Below are 23,753 nucleotides of genomic sequence, written 5' to 3'. Positions count from 1 at the left end.
GTTTTCTAAAGTAGAAGTTTAGGTGATTAATTTTAGATCTTCCTTCTTTTCTAATTATGCATTAACTGCTATAAATTTCCCTCTAGGCACTGCTTTGGCTGTTTCCCACAAATTACATTAAGTCATATTTTCAATTTCATTCAGTTTAAAATACTTTTTAAATTTACGAATTCTTCTCTGGGGTGCCTGGGTGGCTCAATCAGTTAAATGTCTGACTCTTGGTTTCGGCTCAGGTTGTGACCTCAAGGTTCGTGAGTTCCAGCCCGACATCGGGCTCTGTGCTGACAGCACACAGTCTGCTTGGGATTCTCTCTCTCGTTCTGCCTCTTACCTGCTTGTGCTCCCTCTCTCAAGATAAATGAACTTAAAAAAAATCTTTGATTATGTGTTATTTAGTTATTTAAAAGACCATGGCTTAGTGTCTAAGCATTTGGGGATTTTCAAGTTATGTTTCTGTTACCGATTTCTAGTCTAACTCCACTCATGTCTGAGAGTAGACCTCATATTATCTCCATACTTTTAAGCTGCTGAGATGTGTTTTATGGCCCAAAATACAGTCTATCTCGGTGAATGCTCCATGGGAGCTTGGGAAGAATGTACAATCTGGTTTGGGGTGAAGTGCCTTATAGACGGAAATTATATCCAGTTTACTGAAGATGCTAGAGTCCAACTACATTCTTACTGATTTTCTGTTGCTAGATCTGTTCAGTCTGACAAAGCATTAAAGTCTCCAGCCATAATAGCGCACTCATCGATTTTTCTTTGCATTTCTATAGATTTTTTGCCTCATATATTACAGTACTGTTATTAGACGCATACACATTAAGGATTATTATGTCTTCTTGGAGGAGTGACCCCTTCTTGGAGAGTGACTATGTACTGTCCCTCTTTATCCCTGCTGTGAATTCTGCTCTGTCTGAAATTAACAGACACACCCACTTCTTTTAATTAGTGCTAACATGGTGTATCTTTCTTCATTCCTTTACTCTTTATATATGTCTTTATATTTAATGCAAGTTACTTATAGATAACATATAGTTGGGTCTCTGTCTTTTAATTAGTGGATTAGAGCATTAATGTCCAAAATAATTCTTCATGTACTTGGATCAGTATCTTCCATATTTTTACTGCTTCAATTTGCTCCTCTTGTTCTTTGTTCCTGTTTTTGTCTTCCACACTTTTTCTTCCTTTTGTGGTTTCAACTGAACACTTTATATGATTCATTTTTTTTCTTAGCATATCAATTGTGCCTCATTTAAACATTTTTTGTGTGTGACTGTCCTAGAGTTTCTAATATACAACTAATCCAAGTCTACTTCCAAGGTAGTACTTCTCAGGTAGTATGGGTACCTTCTAATAACAAAATATCCCTAATTCCTCTCTCCATCCCTGTATGATCATTGTCATTCATTTCATTTATACATAAGCAACATAGCATATATACGTGTGTTTGTATAAAAGTATAACCAAATACACTGTTGCTATTTTATTTTGAACACACTGGTATTTGTTAACAAGATCAATTAAGAGTAAGAAAGATAAACGTTTTTATTTTACCTTTAATTATACACTCTCCAATATTCTCCCTTTGTTTATACAGACCTGAGCTTCAAACCTTTATCACTAATTTTCTCCAAAGAACTTCTTTTGGGGCGCCTGGGTGGCTCAGTCGGTTGAGGATCTGACTCTTGGTTTCGGCTCAGGTCACGATCTCATGGTTCGTGAGTTCAGGCCCCACATCAGGCTCCGCGCTGACAGCACGGAGCCTGCCTGGGATTCTCTCTTTCCCTCTTTCTTTGCCCCTCCTCTGCTTGCTCTGTCTCTCAAAATAAAGAAACTTCAAAAAAATTAAAAAAAAAAAAAAGAACTTCTTTTAACATTTGTTGCAACTAATTCCCTAATGGCAACAAATTCCCAAATTTTTGCCTGAGAGTCTTTATTTCTCCTTCATTCATGAAAGAGAACTGCAGTGTTATCAGTCCAGATTTCTAGGCTGGTATTTTATTTCTTGAACACTCTAAATATTTCATTCCATTCTCTTCTTGCTGTCATGGTTTCTGAAAAGTTCAATTTAATTCTTATCCTTGCTTCTTTGGCTTTTTTCAAGATTTTCTTTTTTTTCTTTTTTCTTTTTTTTTTTTTGCAGTTTGAATAGGATATATGATTTGTAGGTGTAGTTTTTTCTTTGTTTGTTTGTTTTTGCACTTACCAGGTTTTGTATCTTCTGTGCTTCCTGGATATGGAGTTTGCTGTCTGACATTAATTTGGGGAAATTCTAAGTCACTATTGCTTCGATTGTTGCTTCTGCTCCTTTCTCTTCTTGTTCTGGTATTTCTAGTATGTACATGGTATGCCTTTTGTAGTGGCCCCACAGTTCTTGGTACTCTGTTCTGTTTTTTCCCATTCTTTTTTCTCTTTTCAGATTTGGAAGTCCCTACGGTCATATCCTCAAGCTTAGAAATTCTTTCTTCAGCCATATCCAGTCTGCTAATGAATTCACTATAGGACTTCTTCATTTGTTACAGTGTTCTGACTCTAGCATTTCTTTTTGATTCTTTTAGAATTTCCATCTCTCTGCTTAAATTATCCATCTGTTCTTGTATGTTGTCTATTTTTTTTAATTAAAGCCCTTGGCATATAACCACAGTTTCTTTAAATTCTTGGTCCGATTATTCCAACATTCCTGCCATATCTGACTCTTGTTCTGATTTTTTTTTTTACTCCCTTCCAATAAATTGCTTCTGGTTTTTTGCTTGTTTGTTGGGTTTTGATTTTGTTTTGGGGGGTTTTGGGGGTTCTTTTGTTTTGTTTTTGCCTTTTAGTATGCCCTGTAATCTTTGAGAGGAGAACATGAATGTAGTGGTAAAAGGAACTGTGGTACGCAGACCTTTATAATGCAATAGTACGTTGAGGGTGGAGAGGAAACATGAGGAAGCATTTGAAAGTGCTAAGATTAGGTCTCTGTCTTTTGGTGAGTCTATGCCTGCGGAATGTGAATTTTGCCTCTGATTCTTGGGGGTTTTTTATTTCCCAGGAGGGACATGAGGGGTACAGTGGGCTTGAGACAGCTATTTCCCTTCTGCCACATAGGGTAGGTTCTGAAATAACCAGCAAGTTAGGCTCTGGTAAAAGAGTTTCCCCTGAGAACACCCTTGCTAAGAACAAAATGCCTGGACATATTTCACAATACTTCCTTTTCCCCTCCCCCAGCCAGGAGCATGCAGGGATTTTCCCTGATTTTCATGGTGAAGGCCTAGTAGAGATCCTGGAGGTAAAAGCACATAAGTATGGCAGCCTCCCTGGAACTTTTAACTCTCAGACTTGTCACAGGAGCCTCACAGCAATTCATCAATTAGTTCAGTTTTTCCTACCCTGGTTCTGCTTCCTGCAGAGGCTTTAGCTGGTAGGTCTCTGCTCCAGTAGGTTGTGAATTTCTGTAACTGCCTGTCAGTGTCTCCAGTGGTGTGAGAAGCAATCTGCCTTGTGATCTCACTTCTCTTAGAGATCTAAAAAGAGTTCTTGATTTTTCAGTTCGTTCAGCTTTGTATCATTTTAAGGATGAAATGAAGACTTCTAAGCTCCTTACCTGGCAGACTAGAAACCTAAAGTCCCTCTGCTAACTATTTATTAAAAATAAGTTACTTCAAAATCCATTTCATCAATACACTCTTACTTTAACTATCAGTATATCTTGAATTTACTACTTTTGAATTTCCAAACTTAGATAATCTAAAAATATCATTGTTGTCATCCAATATGGTATGACCTTGTTCATAAGCAGCTTTTATAAGTCTTACAGTCTAACAACTTAAATCCTTTTTAAATTCAGAGTTGAATAACGTGTCCAAACCAGCCATTAATAATAAACAGGATAAAACAAAATAGTGACTTATTTTAAAAATCTAGGATTTTGGATGAAATTTGAAAAAAGTTATACATCATTAAACATATAAATACTACTGCATTTATACATCTTAATTATAGGTAGTATTTTATTTTATTTTTATTTTTATTTTATTTTTCAAAAGTATTATTAAAAATATATGTAATACTATGTACCTCCTATAAAGTGGTATCTGCAATCACTAAAGACATAAAAAGAAATGTCCAGAAACTTGTGTTATCTTTGTAGTCCGCATGAATATTACACAATTAATGACTCTGCATTATTGAAAATGGCAAATGTTCAACTGAAGGTCTATTCTAACATATGTGTCTGTACCTTAAATATAAATCCTATAAAATGTCATATATTTAGGAAAATAAACATATGTTAACTGAATGTAAGCTCATTACATATTTCAGATAAATATGATGTACCCTTTTGCATCCTTACTTTAGAATGTTTTGTGTGTGTGTGTGTGTGTGTGTGTGAGAGAGAGAGAGAGAGACAGAGAGAGACAGAGAGAGAGAGACAGAGAGAGACAGAGAGAGAGAGAATGACTTAATCTCCTGTTCATTCCAAAGATTTGTTGCTTTAGAAAATACCATCTTTCTGGCCCAGAAACAACATGCACACTTTAAAGATGAAGTACTAACCCTTTTTCGGTAAACTGAATAATGGAGATTTATAAAGGATTCAGGAAGACAGTCGGAGCATTGGGACACCCCACATGCAACTGACATTGTCAGTAGCCTGGCAACAGCCTACTTGCAAAGATATTACTTTATTTTCTTAACCTAAATTCAATTTTTTGTTTCAATCTCCTATGAAATGCACCTACATACGTATAATTACAGTAGAGATGCTCTACACATTAAGTGCATGAAATGCAAAAAAATTAAAGTGGTAAGAGTATATTTACATTAGGTTTGTATAATATTAAAGCTCATTTTTGAATATGCGAGAGTATGCAGGTATGAAATAATCACAATGAAATTTAAAATACAGGGGCGCCTGGGTGGCTCAGTCGGTTAAGCAGCCAACTTCAGCTCAGGTCATGATCTTGCAGTCTGTGGGTTCAAGCCCCATGTCGGGCTCTTTGCTGGCAGTTCAGAGCCTGGAGCCTGCTTCCATTCTGTGTCTCCCTCTCTCTCTGCCCCTCCCCTGCTTGCTCTCTCTCTCTCTCTTTCTCTGTGTCTCTCTCTCTCTCACGTAATAAACATTAAAAAAAAATTTTTAATTATAGTTACAACTGCCAAAAATAAAACTATAAAACTAAGTGAAAATTAAGTTCATATATATGTGTCTGTGTATCTGTAGAAATATGTACATATGCCATCAATATTATTCCTATCAAAATTAATTCTATCATAATTTTGTACTAAAGATCAAACTCACTTGTATGTAATTTTTCAAAGACTCCATTTTTAAACCACAATTTTAACTAAAAAAAAAATCCAACTTATCTTTTCCTGTGAACAGTTAAAAAATATTATATTGAAAAATGTACTAGGCTGAATGCTGATTATATAGGATATATATGCACAGACACATCATCTGAAAAATAGTAAGCTGGATTTTTAAAGAAAGTAGTCAATATTCATGTGCCAATTCTCATTATTTAGAACAGGATCTTTCATTCCCATTTAAGTCTATGTAAGAACTGATCAAAACCTGAGCCAGAAGAACCTCAAGCCCATGAAGACGATGTGGTCATTTCAGGGTCAAACTTTATCCATATGTAATAACGGCAACTCTCGTAAAACGTCTCAGAGCCAGGAATTCATTTATAAAGGCCAATGGTAGTTTTAAAGGGTGTCAGGATGGTGTCAGGACAGAGGAAAAGAATTTGAATTCTCATAATCTCTAAACTACCCTAAAGTCACTATATAAAGGAACACCCAATTTTAGTAAAAAGCATTTTAGCAAGCTAGACTACCATCCCTATGCTTTCCCACTGAGAAATACACGGACTACACTGGGAAAAAAGCCTCTGGATCCACATCAGAAATGCGCGTATTATTCCATTAAAAATGCGCACGCACAATACGGAGATGCTGTGGGGTGTCTGTGTCCTGTGGCACGTGGTAAACCCACAAGCTGGAACAATTGCATCATTTATGGATAAGACTGGAGTCCAGAATGCAAAGCTACCCATGGATCTCCACCTGTGTCCTGAAGAATGCTTTAGGGTCCACAATATGAGGATTATTCCCCAGGGTTTGCTATTAACTGGCTCCAGAGATGTTCACCGGCTTGTTTCACAGTTGAAAAAACAAATCTCAAGAAAAGCCCAAAGGGCAGGAGGCTTTAAACTGCCGAGCAATTACAACAAAAGAGATAATTAAAAGGAAGTAAAATACTGGGAAAACGTCTTTCATTGATGTGCTGAGAAAGGGACCCGAGGAAGTGAGGGGGAGAAGGCAGTGCTGTCTATCTCCAGGCTTGTCTGCCCTCGAACAAGACGAGGACCAGCTGGTGAGACTGTGTGAAGATACTCTGGCTCTTTTGTTCCAGTCACTAATAAAAGGAAAAATCCAGGCTGTGTAAGAAGAAAAAAAGAGAGAGAGAGAGAGAGAGAGAGAGAAAGGAGAGAGAAAGGAAAAAAGAAAGAAAAATCCACAAAGTGCCTTCATCTAAATGATTAAGAAAACTTCCATTAAAAAAGTGAAAATAATCAAAGACGTCATACAATTTTACACAAAATCCATCTTGATTAGATGCACTTTTAAATAGCACTTTTCTACTATTGCAATAACAGATCAGAATAGCTGTTTTCAAAATACTATGCAAAAGTTGCCATAGTAACAATGCCAAGTCCTTTTGAAACATAATTAATTGCCTAAAAATTCATCAAATAGAATATGGCACTCTTCTTCAGAAAATTTCTGCATTTTCTTTTACAGTATTATTATATATGTAGTATTATCATGCACATCTTCTATTTCATCAAGTTTTTCTCTATGTAAAATGATTTTGTTAAAAGTATTACTACTTTCATCCATCGGTCTCATTAAAAAGAATTCTGTTTTATATTTAAAGCTTAAAGATAATCTGAAAAAATTAAGAATTCATCTGAAACCAGGACGGACAAAAAAAATGCCTTTTCCTCAATATACAACTATATTTACATATTCTATTCTTACCTCTGCTTTTGAATCGATCAAGTGATTATCTTATTTACCCTCAGAATATTTCAATGAAAAAATGTCCTCAACATAAATGACAAAGAAACACAGCTGCATGAGTAGTAAAGCAGAAAACAAAACCCACAGAATATCATAATTACAACATAAATGTATCTTACTCTTTGTAGTCCTTCATACCAATCATCTTGATCAAACCAATTTGAAATGTAAGTCATCCAAGCCATAGAATGTTTCTACTTTAATCAAGGCAATTGGAAAGTCGGCATCAGAATAGTCAGCACCTAAAGTAACAATAACGTGTTTCAACCAAAAAGCTTTACCAAATTCTGCCTTGTGAAATGTTGCTCAGTACAAGAAGCTAGAAGCACAGCAACATTTCAGCTGAAACAGCTTTAATAATTTACAAAGAACAGCATCTGTAAAAAATAATGCTAACCCAGAAAATGTAAGCCTATAGTCAAACAGGAAAGAAAAACCAAATAATCATCACATTGTTGTAAAGTACCAACAAATGCTTCATCAAATATTAGGCTTTCAATTTTCATTCTAAAAAGCATGTGATTCAATTTTTTCAAGAAGGCAAATTAGTTCCAAAAGTGACCCAGTTATAAATAAGGAATGCGAAGAAAGCACAAAGCAACAGGAAGGAGAACATTAGTTCCATTCTCAACCTTAGCAGTTGGAGATAAAGCCGGAAGAAAGCCTCTGCGTTAAAAGGTCTATGACAAGACCAATTCTGTATTTCTATTTGCTTCTGTCTCCGTACTTGAGAGTTAAGTCATTTTAGAGTCAGCTGACTGCTCATTACCTAGGTGCCTCAAAAAGTCAAAGGCCACACCTCACTTAATAGAGTGCTCATATGCTTGACAGAGAATCACAATCACGTGAATTTGATTTCTTTTTAGTTTCAATCACTTCTGGAAGAAATTTATTAGCCATGCTCAATAAGAGATTCCCTGGGACACTGGAGAGCACGTGGACTTCAAGACGCCCTCCGTAATGGTGACATGCTTCTCCCAACGTAACAAGTCCTGACTGATCTTTTCCTCACCAAAGAATTACACCTCAGTGGAGAAAAAAGGAAAGGGGGGGGTGGCGCAGAAAGAAAAAGAAAACATCTGGGTGACTTGAGTGTTTCATTATTCGTATCCCAAAAGTAGCACGGCATCTGTGCTGGCATAAAAAGGTACGCATGTAGGACACATGAGTATCACCAGGGCCGACTGAGAAGAGCCTTCAAAATTTATCAGATGGAACATGGGACTCTTCTTCAGGGGACCTCTTCCTCCTTTTCCTCTAAGGCCTATTTTCAAATACCTGCTTGAAGCCTCAGGTCACAAGGCTTGGGAATAGGCTTTTCCTTGCGAAGGAAGTTGTAGGACTGATGTAATCTCTTGTTTAACTTGTTTACCTCTTGCTGGACTCCTTTCAACCACCTCTAAGCATTCCTTACTTTCTCCTGCATTCCCCGTTTCAATGACTGTCATTATGCTCTCGGCAGTAACCTGAGACAAACACCTCACGCCACCTGTGATTCTTCACCACCCTCCTCCGCCCGTTCCACTACATGTGATCACCAAGTCCTATCAAACTATCTTCAAAATCTCTCTTCAAAAGGCCCTTCTCTCCAGCCATAATGCTACTGTTCTAGTGAAACCCCTCATCATGTCTTGTAAAAACTAATAAAATAATTCACCTATTCATTTTCTGCTTGCACTGCAATTGCTAAACACGTTCTATACCATCATGATCTGACGCCTGCATGTTTTTAAATGCTTTTGCCTGAGCCGTCCTTCCCCTGCCCCTGTGAATAATGAGCTCTTCGATATTTAAGGTCTTCTAAGACCCAACCTAAAAACTCTTCCTCCTTGAAGACTTTCTCAAATGCACCACATCCCTCATCTGTGCGCCTTTATTCGTGTATTTGCATGCATTGGATAGTGATTACTTGTGTAGACAAAAATTGTGAGTTCTCCAAGGCAAAGGAACTTGCCTTATTCGTATTTGTATAGAATATACAGAATGTTTGTTGAGTGAACTGACACTCCCAGGGCTACAACAGTTTGTCAGCTAATGGCAGGTCACATGAACTGAAGTTACTTACTTACTACTGAAACTTGGAAAGGGTCTGAAGAAATGCATCCAAGTGACAGGTGATGTACTTACCAACAAATGAAATAGGATTACAATTCAGATCCTTATAGGGAGATGGCTAGCCAAACCATTTAAGAAATGTTTTTTAAGTGTAAAATTAAAGGCCAACTTGAATCGGTAAAATTATTTTAAAGTCATATCAGCACAAGTATATTTATTACACCATTGTAAAGACAATGCAGTTAAAATGAATACCTTGTTTATAGGCACACAATAGTTCGGATGTTTTATTTTATGATATTTTTCCACAAGCACTATTTACCATATTTACAAGAATTAAGAAAAGTAAAATATTTCACATCATGTAATCCCTGATGAAATATTATCTTGCGTAAGATACGTAGTTCCCAATTGTAGTTCAGGTATTTTGATGATCTGAGAGTGACTAGAATCTCACTCATTTAGTGTAAGAACGGCAGTTTTCGACTCTCACCTCTCCTCGGTGGGTTAGGACTGTGTGGAGTGCAGAGCTGAAACCTGGCCTCACAGGGGAACCATGTCACCATCACTCAGCTGTCACTGCGACACAAAGGACAGAGTCAAGCTGGCACTTCTCCCACAGAATTATTTATGTCTGTGGATTGGTCTGTGGGTCTGACTGATTACTGTTAAAATCACAAATTTAACGGGGCGCCTGGGTGGCTCAGTCAGTTAAGCGGCCGACTTCGGCTCAGGTCATGATCTCGCGGTCCGTGAGTTCGAGCCCCACGTCGGGCTCTGTGCTGACAGCTCGGAGCCTGGAGCCTGTTTCAGATTCTGTGTCTCCCTCTCTCTGACCCTCCCCCGCTCATGCTCTGTCTCTCTCTGTCTCAAAAATAAACGCTAAAAATAAAAATAAAAAACAATCACAAATTTAACTTAATTCATAGTTAGAAAATTCTTAGTACCTCCTATGACTAGTGCTGGAAGGAAATGATAATAATCAAAGACTAAATATCATGCTAAAGAAAATGAGAATGAAGTAAAATTTCTTCTAATGTGAGGAAACGTACTGTAAGCATTCATGTCCAAACATACAAGTAACTTGAGGTTTGAGTACTGCTTCTGTTTCATATCCCTCTCTGTATCTTTGCCATGACCCCCACCATGGGCAGACTGTATGCCACTGCCCGTTGGCTTTGGACTTGCCATATGACCAGTTTTTCTCAGCGATACATGCATGGAAATCAGAGTGCTCCGGTTCCAAGCTTTGGAGATAGGGCCCGCTTCATGCCTTTGTGGCTCTGCCCTAAACGCAAGAACGTTCCATGGCTACCCTACTGGTCCAGGAAGGAGGAGAGACACAAGGGCAGGGCTGCCACAGACAAATCGCACACACCCGCTCGGCCAAGCCAAACCTGTCGTAAACCCCAGGATCGTACTTGTGAGTGTTATAAATGTTTAACGTCGTATTTTGCTGAGTTTTGGAGTGGCGTGTAGGAAGTATTTTTGTGGCATCACTAACTGACACATTACCTCCTGTGGGAGACACACGCCCACGGAGATTAATCAAATCAATACTCTCATCTGATTTACACTAGGAAACCGGGGTCTACTGCCTGTGGGAAATAAGCAAGATTCATAGTTATGACTATCTACGTCCTTGGCAAAGTTTTAAACGCGAGGACTTTTTTAAATTAACTGCATATAGCAAGAAATAATTACTTATCTAAGGAATCTGAATTACCTCATGTTATTTTCTTTCAACCTTTAGGAACCATGAGAACATGGCATCTTGTGTGATCCATCCATACACATGCAACGTCTCCACTTTGCTATGCCTCTCGTGCGTGTAGAAGTGCTTTGTAATTCTAGGAGCAACTAAGGGATATAGCAATTTGAACTAAATAAAGTAGGGCCCTGTTCTCATTCTGAGAAGCTGATCCTATGCGGCAGGCATCAACATCCTACTGTAATATGGAGATTAAATCAAGATACACATCAGCAGTCCCTAGCCTAGAAATCAAAGGACTTACAGTTCTCTGGTTGTGATTTCACACGAACCTCTGGTACCACGTCCTGTAACGTTCATTTCTGCCCTCCTCTGTCTAAACTTGACAGTGTTTTCATTTCCTTGTGCCTGTTTAAAATCCTAAAGGGAGTAAAGTGACCTGTTTTGCCTATCTACAGTTTGGTCTCCATCATGGCTGTTCTGATCGAACGTTTCAATTCCGTCATCCAGTTTTACCTCCGACCAACATACTGGCTTCACCCTCTGAAATTCTGTTTGCAGGTGATTCCTTCTGTACTAAATCCATCCCTCCAAGTGATGTCCTCTTACCTACCTGCACCACAGTTCCTGTACTCTCTTAGTGAGCCCCCGTCTGCCATCTCACAAGACAGAAACGGTAATTATTTTGAACTTCCTAACAAACCAAGTAAGCACGTGCCATTGCTTGTTCACCAAAACAGAGCAGAGTCAAGTGTAAAGTAAACGGCACTATTCACAACTATTCTCTTGCCTGCCTGTATCTGTCTAGAATCACGGCAGGTGGGTTAGGGGAGAGGACAGTGGCTGGCAAGTGCACACGAGCCTCATGCTGAAGGTGCTGCACCAAATGACAGAGACCTGGGATCACCTGTCTGCTTCCCCTTCCTATGCACAGACACTCCCTGTGAGGAATCAGCAGAAGGCAGATGACAAAAGCATTGTATCGTACGATTTGGGGGAGTTGTCGACCCCAACTCGATCAACACTCTACCTGAGAATCTCAAGAGGGGGCTCCTGGGTGGCTCAGTCGATTAAGCATTCAACTCTTAGTTTTGGCTCAGGTCACGATCTCATGGTTCCTGAGTTCGAGCCCCAGGCTGGGCTTGGTGTTGACAGTGCCGAGCCTGCTTGGGATTCTCTTTCTCTCCGTCTCTCTGCCCTTCCCCTATGCTCACTCTCTCCCTCAAAAGTAAATACACATTTTTTAAAATGTGAAGAGGAAGTCTGAGTTAGAGATCAGATACACAATTTATTCAGTAAGCTCCAAACAGAATGATTCTATATATTTATTTTTTTAGAATGATTCTATATGATTAAAAGAAGGTTACTTATAAGACCTTGAATCCCAGCCATGGCAGACAAGTGTGTATATACATACGTACGTACAGACACACAGACACACACACACAGGCATATATATATGCCTGTGTGTGTGTGTGTGTGTGTGTGTACACATATCTCTAATGCTCCTACCAAAGACAACTAGAAAAGCTGGATGAAAATAGGTAAAATCCAAACTAAAAAGGGGAACCCCAAGAGAAGTCCACAGGGTCTAGCCAGGCACTCTTTGGTGGGGAAGGGGCAGGGAACGCTACTGTTTCCCCAGTAAGATTTGTCTATAAAAGTAATGGCTAAACTACTAAGAAGTTATGGGGAACTTCTGGTACTCTCACACGGCCTGAAGAGCAAACCTGGAGTTCAGATGCTGCCAAGGGAAAGTGATCTAATAACGGTGTTCCTTTAGTAACAACTGCCTGGGTCTACCTCTGAAGACTAAGAACGAAGTGGAACTAGCCCATCCCCTACAAAGACTGAGGCTCAGCTTCAAATAAACTCATTCCATAATCACACCAAGTTGACCATCCCTACCCTACTTCTCTCCAAAAGCAAAAGTGTGTATTCTCTGGAGGAAGAGGACATTAAATTGTCAGGCTAGAAAGCAGGCAAGAAAAGTGCAAAGAATAACAAGCCCCTCTCCAAAGAGAAAGGACATACTAATGGTTCCACTTTTGACAAGGCATGGGAGAAAGAGATGACTGCCACAAAAGCAGGTAAGAAAAAAAAATCTGATAAAATGGTAATTAATTCCTAAAGGCCAATGTGAACTACAGCATCAGTTTAAATTTTTTTAATGTTTATTTATTTTTGAGAGAGAGAAAGAGCGCGTGCGCGCGCGCGCGCGCGCGCGCACCAGAGGGGGAGGGGCAAGGAGAGAAGGAGACACAGAATCCAAGGCAGGCTCCAGGCTCTGGGCCATCAGCACAGAGCCCGATGTGGGGCTTGAACTCACGGACTGCAGTATCATGACCCGAGCCAAAGTAGGACGCTTAACCGACTGAGTCACCCAGGCACCCTTTTTTAAAAAAAATTTTTAATGTTTATTTTTGAGAGAGACAGTGCATCAGTTTTTAAAAAAAATAGAGGTTTCACGGGGTGTCTGGGTGGCTCAGTCAGTTAAGTATCTGACTCTTGATTTCGGCTCAGGTCATGATCTCACAGTTCATGAGTTCGAGCCCTGCATCAGGCTTGGCGCTGGGAGCTAGGGGCCTGCTTGGGATCCTCTCTTTCTGCGCCTCCCCTGCTCTCTCTCTCTCTCTCTCAAAATAAACAAACATTAAACAAACAAACAAACAGAGGTCCCAGATGCAAGCTGAGTTTGTACTCATTTCTAAGAACTTCTCTGCTAGCCTCAGCTGGGTGCTTAGGAGAAAGATGGGGCAAATCAGGACCGTCCCCCTGGTGGCTCAGTCTTGCAGGAAGCTTGGGGCTGTAGACAGGTGACAGGCATGAAACATGGTGTATCCCTGAATCCTGCTCTCTCATGAAACAAATCCTTCGGCTACTAGAAACGAGGGAACAAACACCCTCACTCCGGGGACACTGCAGGGAGAGAAAACGCAAACCTTATCTGCCTCCAGGAAGGCACAGAGAATCCCCCTTCCCAACCCCAGGAAGGAGGTGTTTCCCCCAGAAGAGGGAAGGGAGGCAGCAAAAGCTGTGTGTGCTGGGGTGCCCCAAAACAAAGCACGGATCTGCCACTGTTTGAGGGGGCGCGAAGCAGTTCGCTCCTGCTCAACACCCACCATGGATGCACAGCCGTTTGGCCGCCAGGGTGCGGTCGGGGAGGGGGAGACACAGAAGTGTCCCCAGGAACCAGATTCCCCCGGTCTGAGAGGTAAAACTGTAAGACAGTGACACACTGGGGTACTAGACAATAAGTAAAATGCATTATACATGACACAACGGATACACCCTACAATGTAAGGACAACTGAAGGTCAAACGTACTGCCTGAGTCCCTTTAGAAAAAGCTGGAACACAAGCAAAGCCAATCGATGCTACGAGGAGTTATGAGAGAGTTTTCTTCGGGGAGACAGAAGTGACAGGAAGGAGCCAGGAGGGGGATTTCCTGAAAGCTTACGATGTTTCTTTTATGCTAATTATGCTAATAAGCACATTTTGTCGGTACAAAACACTAAACTGCACATTTCTGCTGTCAGACATATAATCTAAATTTTAAAAATTATACACTAAGAACTCACAGCATTGCTTTCCAATACTAACAAAAAAGGGGGGGAAAACTCCGAAATGAACTTGTCCACACAAAGATATTGTAGAATTGGATTATATTTTCTAATTTCACTTGGACTCTTCATCTCCTAGAGCTTCCTGCCTCACTTACCACTTCCAGCCACGGTATCTCGGAACATGTTAACTTCAGTCTCTGTCCCTGGGATCCAGCACTAACACTTCTTTAATCCCCAAGTCTTTTTAGAAGCAGTGCCCGGGACAAGCAGATGAGGAAGGAGACAAAGAATGATCCCACAAGAAGGGAGGAAACACCGAAGCCTCCCTTTACAGGCTGAAAGGGACTGGGCTGGGCTGGATCAGGACCTGTGCTTGGGGGTCCAGAGGAACACCAACGGGTTATCTGACGACTGCCATCAAAGTCACATCCCTGAGGGACCCCTACCTCCTTAATCCCTGCTATCCCGGGAATGTGGCCGTGCGCAGGTCTCCACGAGCACACCCCCACGCGCCTGAAGTCTGCCGAAGTTCCCACCTGAGCATTTCAGGCTTTGACCAGACCTTCAAAGTATTAAACAGCCACATCCAAAGAGCCATCCGAAAGCTCAAATTTCAAAACAACTTCAAAGCTCAGCCTTGAACCACAACAAATTGGTACTGCTGACAACACTCCAGTGTTTGGTGATTCTAGTTAGTAACAGGGATAAAGTCTACAGTATTCTTCTCCTTAGTTTCAGTCACGTGATATGTTTAATGTGTGGTCACAAACAAAATAGACGAAAGGTGATGTATTTTTACCAGAGGATAGAATATATACAAAGTAAATATAAGATGGCTACTCAAACTGAAAGACACAATATCTGAAATTCAGATCTCAATAGATGAGTTCATTGGCAGACTAGATACAGCAGAAGTCCGGATTAGTGCCACGGAGTCAAACTGACTCGCATACACCAAAACTAATGCAGAGGAAAAAGAGAGAGAGAAATAGAATCTAAGAAGTAGAAACGGTATGGTGAAAAGCTAAATACAGATGTAATGGGAGTCTTTAAGGGGGAGGAAACATAACAACAAATATTTAGGGGCACCTGGGTGGCTCAGTCAGTTAAGCATCTGACTTTCACTCAGGTCATGACCTTGAGGTTTGTGGGTTCGAGTCCCGTGTCGGGCTCTGTGCTGACAGCTCAGAGCCTGGAGCCTGCTTCAGAGTCTGTGTCTCCCTCTCTCTCTGCCCCTTCCTAGCTCTCTAATATAAACATTTTTAAAAAAGCTATTTAAAGAGAAAAAGAGTGAGAAGTTTCCAAAACTGATTTAAAAAAATCAAGTTCCTCGAGCTCACCAAATCTCAAGCAGGATAAGCGAAAGTACAACTTTATCTAGGCATGCCAGCAGGACGCTGAAAATCACAGCCAAAGAAAAAAATCTTTAATACGGTCAGAATGTTGTCAAAGATCAATTGACATAACAGAGTCAAAAGATAATGGGATAACACTTTTAAAGTTAGGAGAAGAAAATAACCACACACCTAGAATGCTACACCCAGTGAAAATAAACATGGAAGCAAGAATTATGATATTTTCACGATGCAAAAACTACGAAGTTTATTGTCAGCCAGCCGTACCTAGGAAACATTAAAGGGAGTTCTTCAGGCAGGAGGAAAATGAACCCAGGCAGGAAGATGAAAACGTTAGAGCTAACAAAGATCATCAGAAAGAGGAAACATACGGCTGAACAGAAACAGATGCTAACTACACAAGACAATAACTAATGTCTTCTGAAAGTTGAAACACCTATAGCACTAAATTCTATGAAAACAGTAACACAAAAGGCGAGAGCAAGTTAAATGGAGTTAGGATCAATGAAGAGGTAAAATTAATCACTGCTATTAAACTGTAACGAGTCAAAGTTACACCTTAGAATCTCTGGTCTAACCACAAAAAGAATAATAAACATACTATTGAGTGAATCAAAGGAAAATATAATAAAAAATTTGTGGACCAGAGAAAAAAAGGTTTGATTGTACGTGTAAATCAAATTGTAACAGTTATACATTAGTGTTTTTTTTTTTTAATGTTTATTTATTTTTGAGAAAGAAGATCAGCTTAACCGACTGAGCCACCTGGGCACCCTTCACACATTAAATGAGAGTGGATTAAATGTACAAGTAAAATTGGCACACTATGTAAAAAAAACTCAACCATATACTCTTCACAAGAGTCATACTTTATTAAAAGGGAATATAGAATGGTTGAAAGTCAAAAACAGAAAATTATATGCTAGAATATTATTAACCAAAAGACAGCTATTATAGTTACATAAATAAAAGATAAAATAAATTTTAAGGCAAGATACAGTAGTAGAGAGGCAGAGGGACATTACTTAAGAATAAAGGGGGTAGATTCGACCAAATGACAGAACGGTCCTAAAACTGTCTGCACTCAAACTACAGGACTCTCAAACATAAAAAGCAAGAATAATGGAATTAAAGGATACAGATACAGATCCATCATCATAATGGCAAGCTTTGAGTAATAAACCTCAATAGCTGATGAAATAGAGAAAATTCTGTAGAAGTGTAAAAGATCTGACCATATTTAATAAAACTGGCCAAATGACATATATAGATAAAATACTGTATCTAACAGTGATAGAGTTCACATTCTTTTCTAGTGAACATGGAGTAATAACAAAAATAAACAATGTGCTGAGCTATGAGGAAAACCTGACCAATTTCCAAAATATTGGAATTCTTTGACTGTATTTTCCAGTTGGAATGAAGTCTGAGATCAATAAAAGAAAGATAACTAGAAAATTCACAACTGTCTGGTAATTAAACAGTGTGCTTCTAAATAATCCTTGATTCAAAGAAGAAGTAAAAATGGAAGTTAGAAAAAACTTAGTACTACATGGCAAAGCCACAACAAATAGAATTTGGGGGTTACAGCTCAAGCAATGCTTGGAGGTAGAGGGTTACCGACTTATGTTTTTCTAACAGAAAATAAAAAAGAAGGATTTAATTTTCTATCTCAGAAAGTCAGAAGAAAGCAAAATAAATCTTTAAAAATGTTGCAAAAGGAAATAATTCTGAAAAGAGAAAGCACATTTATATTTACAAACGTATAATAGAAAAAAAATCAACTAAACCAAATGCTGGTTCCTTCAGGTCAACTTTGAGAAGACTTAAAAAAAAAAAAAACAGAAAAAGTACAAATATAAATACCAGGAATAAAAAAAAGACATCATTATTGGAACTACTGACAATCAAAAAAGAATAAGAGAATGTATTAACACATTTGCAGGAATTTAACAGATAACTTGGATGAATGTACAAATTCCTCAAAAAAAAAAAAACACAAGTTACCAAAGTTGAAGAAAGAATGAGAAAATCTAAGTGGTATTAATATAAGGCTACAATTAAAACTCTCCCACAGACAATCTCCCAGGCCCAAATGGTTTCACTGGTCCATTTTTGCAAATGTTTAAAGAAAAACTTTTACACAAATTTTGAGAGTTACAGTGAAAGGAATCACATCAATTCTTTACGCCCTGCCAAAACCTGGAGAAGACTTTGAGAGAGGGAATTATAGAGCAATCTCTCTCCTAAACTAAGTGTAAAAATCCTAAACAAAAGAGTAGAGACACGTGTTAATGGATATTAAGATTTAATACTGTGAAGATGTAAAGTGCCTCAAATTTATCTACAGATTTAATACAGTGTAATTAGCAAGTTAACCTAAAATTTAGATGGATATGTCAATGGCCAAGAATAGTCAAGGCACTCTTGAAGGTGACAAAGCTGAAAGTTTACACTATCAGCTATCATTACTTCTTATAAAGCTGCAATAATTAAGACAGTGTAGTACTGATATAAAGATACAAAAACCCACTAATGGAACACAATGAATCCAGAATAAACTCCTTCATGGGCTGTTAACTGATTTATGATGAAGGTGATAATGCTGTATGGTGAGCAAAGAACAGACCTCTAAATAACTACTTGTGGGTCAACTGAATACCCTCAGAGAAAAATACAAAGAAATCTTCACCTCAATCTTATAGAATACCAGGAAAAAAGCACCAATACCAGAGAGACTGGAAATCTAAATATGTAAAGTAGAACAATAAAGCTTTCCAAAATAACTAATAAGAATATATAGTCTTTGGAGTAGAAAAAGATTTAGTAAACAAGACACACCCAAAAAGCACAAAACCACAAAGGAAAACAATTGACATATTTGATTATGTTAAAATCACAAACTTATGGGGGCGCCTGGGTGGCTCAGTCAGTTAAGCGTCCGACTTCAGCTCAGGTCGTGATCTCACTAATGGTGAGTTTGAGCCCCGCGTCAGGCTCTGTGCTGACAGCTTGCTTCAGATTCTGAGTCTCCCTTTCTCTCTCTGCCCTTCCTCTGCTCGCATGCTGTCTCTCCCTCTCAAAAATAAACATTAAAAAAAAATTTAAATAAAATAAAATTACAAACATATTCACCAGACATCAATAAAAGAGTGAAAATCAAGCCACAGAGTGGGAGAAAATATTAATAATACATATATTCAACAAAAACCAATCTACAAAAAAAGAAAAAAGACTGGTAAGCCAACAGAAAAATGGGCATAAGACTTGGACAAAAGACAAAAGAACTCCATCATCACAAAAACAAGACTATGAACATATGAAAAGCTGTCCATTATTATTGCAAATTAAAACCACAATGAGATACTGCTACATTTCCAACACAAGGGCTACAATGCACAATACCACAGGTTGGCAAGAATGCAGGGTAATTGAAACTCATATACTACTCATGGGAATGTAAACTGAAACAAACAATTTGGACAACTCATTGGCAGGATCCTCTAAAGCTGAACACAAACACACCATACGACCCAGCATTTCACTCCCGCTCATTAGCCAACAGCAGTGGGTATTATGGGTATTTATGCTCACCAAAGACATGTATTGTAATGTTCAGAGCACTTCTATAGCAGCACCAGAGTGGAAGCTTCTCAGATCTGTACTAACAGCAGAATGGGTAAATAACTGGGACATATTCATACAATGGAATGGTTTACAGTAATGAGAATGAATGGGTAACAATTCCATGTAACCTATACAGATGAATCTCACACTGTTGACTGAAAGAAGCTAGACACAAAGATAATACATTATCCTATTATTTCATTTACATAAAGCACAAAAACAGACAATATTAACCTATTCTGCAAGAGGTCAGGATAGTGGTTATCCTTGGTGGGGGTGATGAATGCTGAGAACATTCTGTGTATCCTTAAAAAAAAAACAAAAACCTAAGAGAAGAACGGTCTCTGGATGATATGCTCCTTTGTATCACAGCTATCATACCCAGTAAGTTCTTTTTAATGAATCCTCACCTCTTGAAAGTTTGACCCAAGTTCCTAACTGGAATCTCCACATTGACCTAGTCTAAAAATTAAAAATGACGTGCACTAAGGTAATTTAATAAGTCTAAAATTTCCAGCACATTTTATGCTGTATCATAAATCAAATATTTTGCATTTTTAGACTATAAAATGGAGTTCCAAGTTAACCACTACTTAATAATTTGATTTTCTAAGGAAGTCATTTTTGAGCAGTTTCTTAAATATACTGTATTTTTAAGGTACATAAATGTAGTTTTGATCAAAATTCAAAGAAAAATATCTTCCTGTTTAAGAAAGCAATTCTTTTTATGAAAGTGGACACAGCAAAAAGAGTATAATCAACTGTTCAAAATATCTGTATTTTTAGATAAGCTTATATTTCTCCATATAAACATCTCTGTCTTTGCTATTTCATAAAACCTAGAAGAATAAATTAATTCAAAATGTCCTCTGAAAAGCATTTTTATAAAATGGTGATGAATCAACATTAGACAAAATAATTTTAGAAACAGAGGAAAGTGTATTGCTAAACTCTGTACTGCCTAAATTGTTGACAATAAAAAGCATTAGGATGTATGGGCTACATTAAGAGCAGGGACATGCCATTTTCAGCCCACCCTTTCTCTCTCACCTGTACCTGGACGAGGAAGACCCAGGTCCCAGTAGATATCCCAGGTCATAAGATGAGAGTTACACCCAAGAATTGGTACAACAGAGAACTGGAAGAAGCTAGATCTCTGAAAACTTCTTAGACTTCGAACCTCCAGACCTTTTTCTTTTTAATGGGAGAGAAATGAACTTCGATTTCGTTTAAGCTGCTATTATTTTGCATTCCTTTATTGTATTTATTTATTTTATTTTTTTAATGTTTATTTATTTTTGAGACAGGGAGAGACAGAGCATGAACAGGGGAGGGTCAGAGAGAGGGAGACACAGAATCCGAAGCAGGCTCCAGGCTCTGAGCTGTCAGCCCAGAGCCCGATGTGGGGCTAGAACTCACAGACCGCGAGATCATGACCTGAGCCGAAGTCGGTCGCTTAACCGACTGAGCCACCCAGGCGCCCCTCCTTTATTGTATTTAATCAAATCTGAGGTATTGTATAATTTCAGAAGTCATATATTAGAAAGTAGAATTAATTAGTCAATAATGTCAATTAGCTAAACCCTTAATTCTTTGTCTTTAAATATATTTAACTATCATGCCTTCATCACCACAGGTAAACACCATTACTAAAATCCAACCATTATTTCCTACGATAATACAATAAGCAGGGCTGGGTTACCCTACTGTGCTTTACCAAATATACTCACCTTGTGACTACCTCACCTTCGGTGAAAAACACCTTTATCCATGTACATATCTCTGCCATTATCATTTTATTTATTCGTTTCGGTAAATATTTAGCAAGTGTGTATCATAGCTAAGCACTGATTCTAGTTACTAAAGATCCACAGGTGAACAAGAAACAAACAGGAAAAAAAAGCCCTCCTTCAAGAAACTTACAGCATCAGCAGAGCTAGACGTGGCACAACCACTGTCTGGTGTCTAACCAACAGCATTCTCACCCGTGTCCGCCCCTGCCAACAGAAACTCAACGTATTCGGGTACAGGCAGAATTACAGTGATCTCAGGGAGGATGGACTTTTCCTATCACCTAGGAGGTGATGCTTGGCCTAAACCATAAGCCAGTTGTACTAATACCGTCCTCCTTGGACAATTATTAGGCTTAGTGTGGGCGCGTGACTCAGTTTCAGCTGATGGAATGTCGGCAGAAATCTCAGACACCCTTCTCTCGCTGCTTCTTCTGTCTTGGGTGCTGACGTGAAAGTGTTGCTGCAGGAGCTATCTGGAATCCATGAAACCAAGGCCAAGAAAACACCAGAAAGGTTGCAATTCTAACATTTTGATGCGCTATCTTCAGTTACTTGTTATGTATTTTTTTTGATGTCTCTTTAAGTTACTGGTCTGGTGTTATTTACATTTCATTTCTTTTCTGATCGACACAAATTTATGAAACAATTTTCAATAGCAGCTTTAATAGCAAATGAGCAGAAGGGTAAGAGGAGCAGAAAGACAAATGAACCCAAATCCGCGTTAAGTGTTCAAGAGGCTGTAACAAAACAAAGGGGGAGGTGTGAACTTCTAGGCAGAAATTATTTCTCTATGCCCAAAATATGATGATACATGAGGAGAAAGAGTGAGTTGTCTGACGGACAAATAGGCAGAAGAGAAAATGATGGAAAGTCACGCAGCTCGCATTAAGGATTGTGGATTTTATTTTACATGTGACGGGGAGTCATTGAAGCAGTTTAAGCATGGTAATTATGCTATCAGATTTTCTGATTTACAAATACTATCCTGGCACTCCCGGGAGAAGGCTGGTGGGCGACAGGGCAACAAAACATGATGAAGGAGGTGAGAAACGATCAGGGTGAACTAATAACCTAATAGCAAGTGAAGATACAGGAGGACTCCCAGGAAGACTAGGTTTCTCAGCTGCCTTACTCACTGATCTGGCAGCATTTACTGAAAGGGGAAGTCAGGAACAGGACAGGTCCAGGGTAGAGCTCTACTGAGATACATTGTGCAGTGTGCATAGGACATGTGGGTACTCATGCCTGAAAGTCACTGAGAAATTAACATCAGGACCCCAAAAATAAAAACCAGCCACAGATAAGCAAAGGGCATAATTACATTACTAATAATTCATTACTGGGTTCTATTTTTCCTATATGGAGGCATTTCTTAATTACTTTGCATTCTGTTACTTACATGGCACTAAGTCCACAACGATTAATATGTGAGCCAAACTAGAGAAATAGCTAAATATAATTTAACTGAAAATTTGTTACACTTTCAGATTCCAACTGAGAAGTTCTGCACACCCCCATGTTTCCAGGTACAAAGCCCTGTTTTGTTCACAGGCTCAACCTGCCTGCAGTCTCCTGCGTGAGGCAGGTGTTAACAGGTGCTCTGGCTTCTACAGCAGCCCCTCTCAGGGCCTCTCACAACTTCCCACTGAAACACAGCAGTGAACTTTTGCTGACTGCCTCCCCATCATGTTCCTTCTGTTCTTTCAGAAACAGTTCTACAGGTTGGTTTTCGGGTCCCTGCTCTGCTTGGGTCAAGGCTGAAGTGGAAGACCAGTTTGAACTAGAGCAGGTGATTCAGATTGATGCTCATCACTTCCCTAGCCATAGAGATGTGATGGGAACACAACGATGGGAACACAGGTTCAAGGTGTCTCGGCGGGAAACTCAGGGCTTTGATAAGAACTGCTGGAAAGAGGCTCTATTTTACATCCACTTAAGCCGTAGTCACTCTGAAATCTGAGTTCGTGCAACCATCCTGCTATCCTGAGAAGATACCAGGAATTGCCGGGGGCTCCTACCTACTTTGAGAAAGCGCCAGCACGGTAGAGAGGGGCTGAGTCACAATGATAGTAATTGAGCATTGAAGTTAGCTACGATACTTGCACTCTAACTTTAGACTTTTTATTTATATGAAGAGTAATACACATTGTATTTTCTGTTGCTGGAACCAGAACTGGCTCCCATAAGATCATGGAAAACACACAGGCACACACATGCGTACACACAAACTTTCCTAGTAGCACTCAAAACACAGTCTCAGCATCATTCTTGTGAGGAATCCCCACTAAATACATAGGTTCTTTCATTGCTGTCTTGGGTCTTAGTGTTCTAGTGGATCATCCACAACATTGCTAGAAATTTTAAAAGGCTTTCTCCCAAGAAGTATGTATAAATTTACATTATCACTGCCTCACTAGCTGTCCCCGTTTAAAACAACATCTATGTCAATCAGAAAAATTCCACTATGTCGTGGGAGATACAGTGCTGCCACTGTCATTCCCTTCAGGCACCTCTTCTCTGTCCTGTCCACTCAATTCATGATTTTTACGTATACATCCTCAGTGACTACAGAAAAA

The 23,753-nt window shown here is 39.1% G+C and overlaps 1 protein-coding gene across 3 annotated transcripts in view; it reads right to left on the bottom strand.

Annotated features, from left to right (window-relative positions):
• Window positions 1-23,753, bottom strand: part of WDR17 (WD repeat domain 17) — a 110,478-nt gene that overhangs the window by 76,901 nt on the left and 9,824 nt on the right. For all 3 annotated transcript variants that reach the window (XM_027077033.2, XM_027077034.2, XM_027077036.2), the window contains exons 2-3: window positions 9,620-9,705; window positions 7,191-7,313 (exon numbers count right to left, since the gene is read on the bottom strand). In XM_027077033.2, the coding sequence (XP_026932834.2) occupies window positions 7,191-7,256 (66 nt within the window). In that variant the 5' untranslated portion in view covers window positions 7,257-7,313; window positions 9,620-9,705. The remainder of the gene's footprint in view (window positions 1-7,190; window positions 7,314-9,619; window positions 9,706-23,753) is intronic.

Source organism: Acinonyx jubatus, chromosome B1, assembly GCF_027475565.1.
Source record: "Acinonyx jubatus isolate Ajub_Pintada_27869175 chromosome B1, VMU_Ajub_asm_v1.0, whole genome shotgun sequence".
Classification (NCBI taxonomy): Eukaryota; Metazoa; Chordata; class Mammalia; order Carnivora; family Felidae; genus Acinonyx; species Acinonyx jubatus.
Note: the sequence above shows the minus strand (reverse complement) of the source record. Positions and strands in the feature narration are given on the sequence as shown.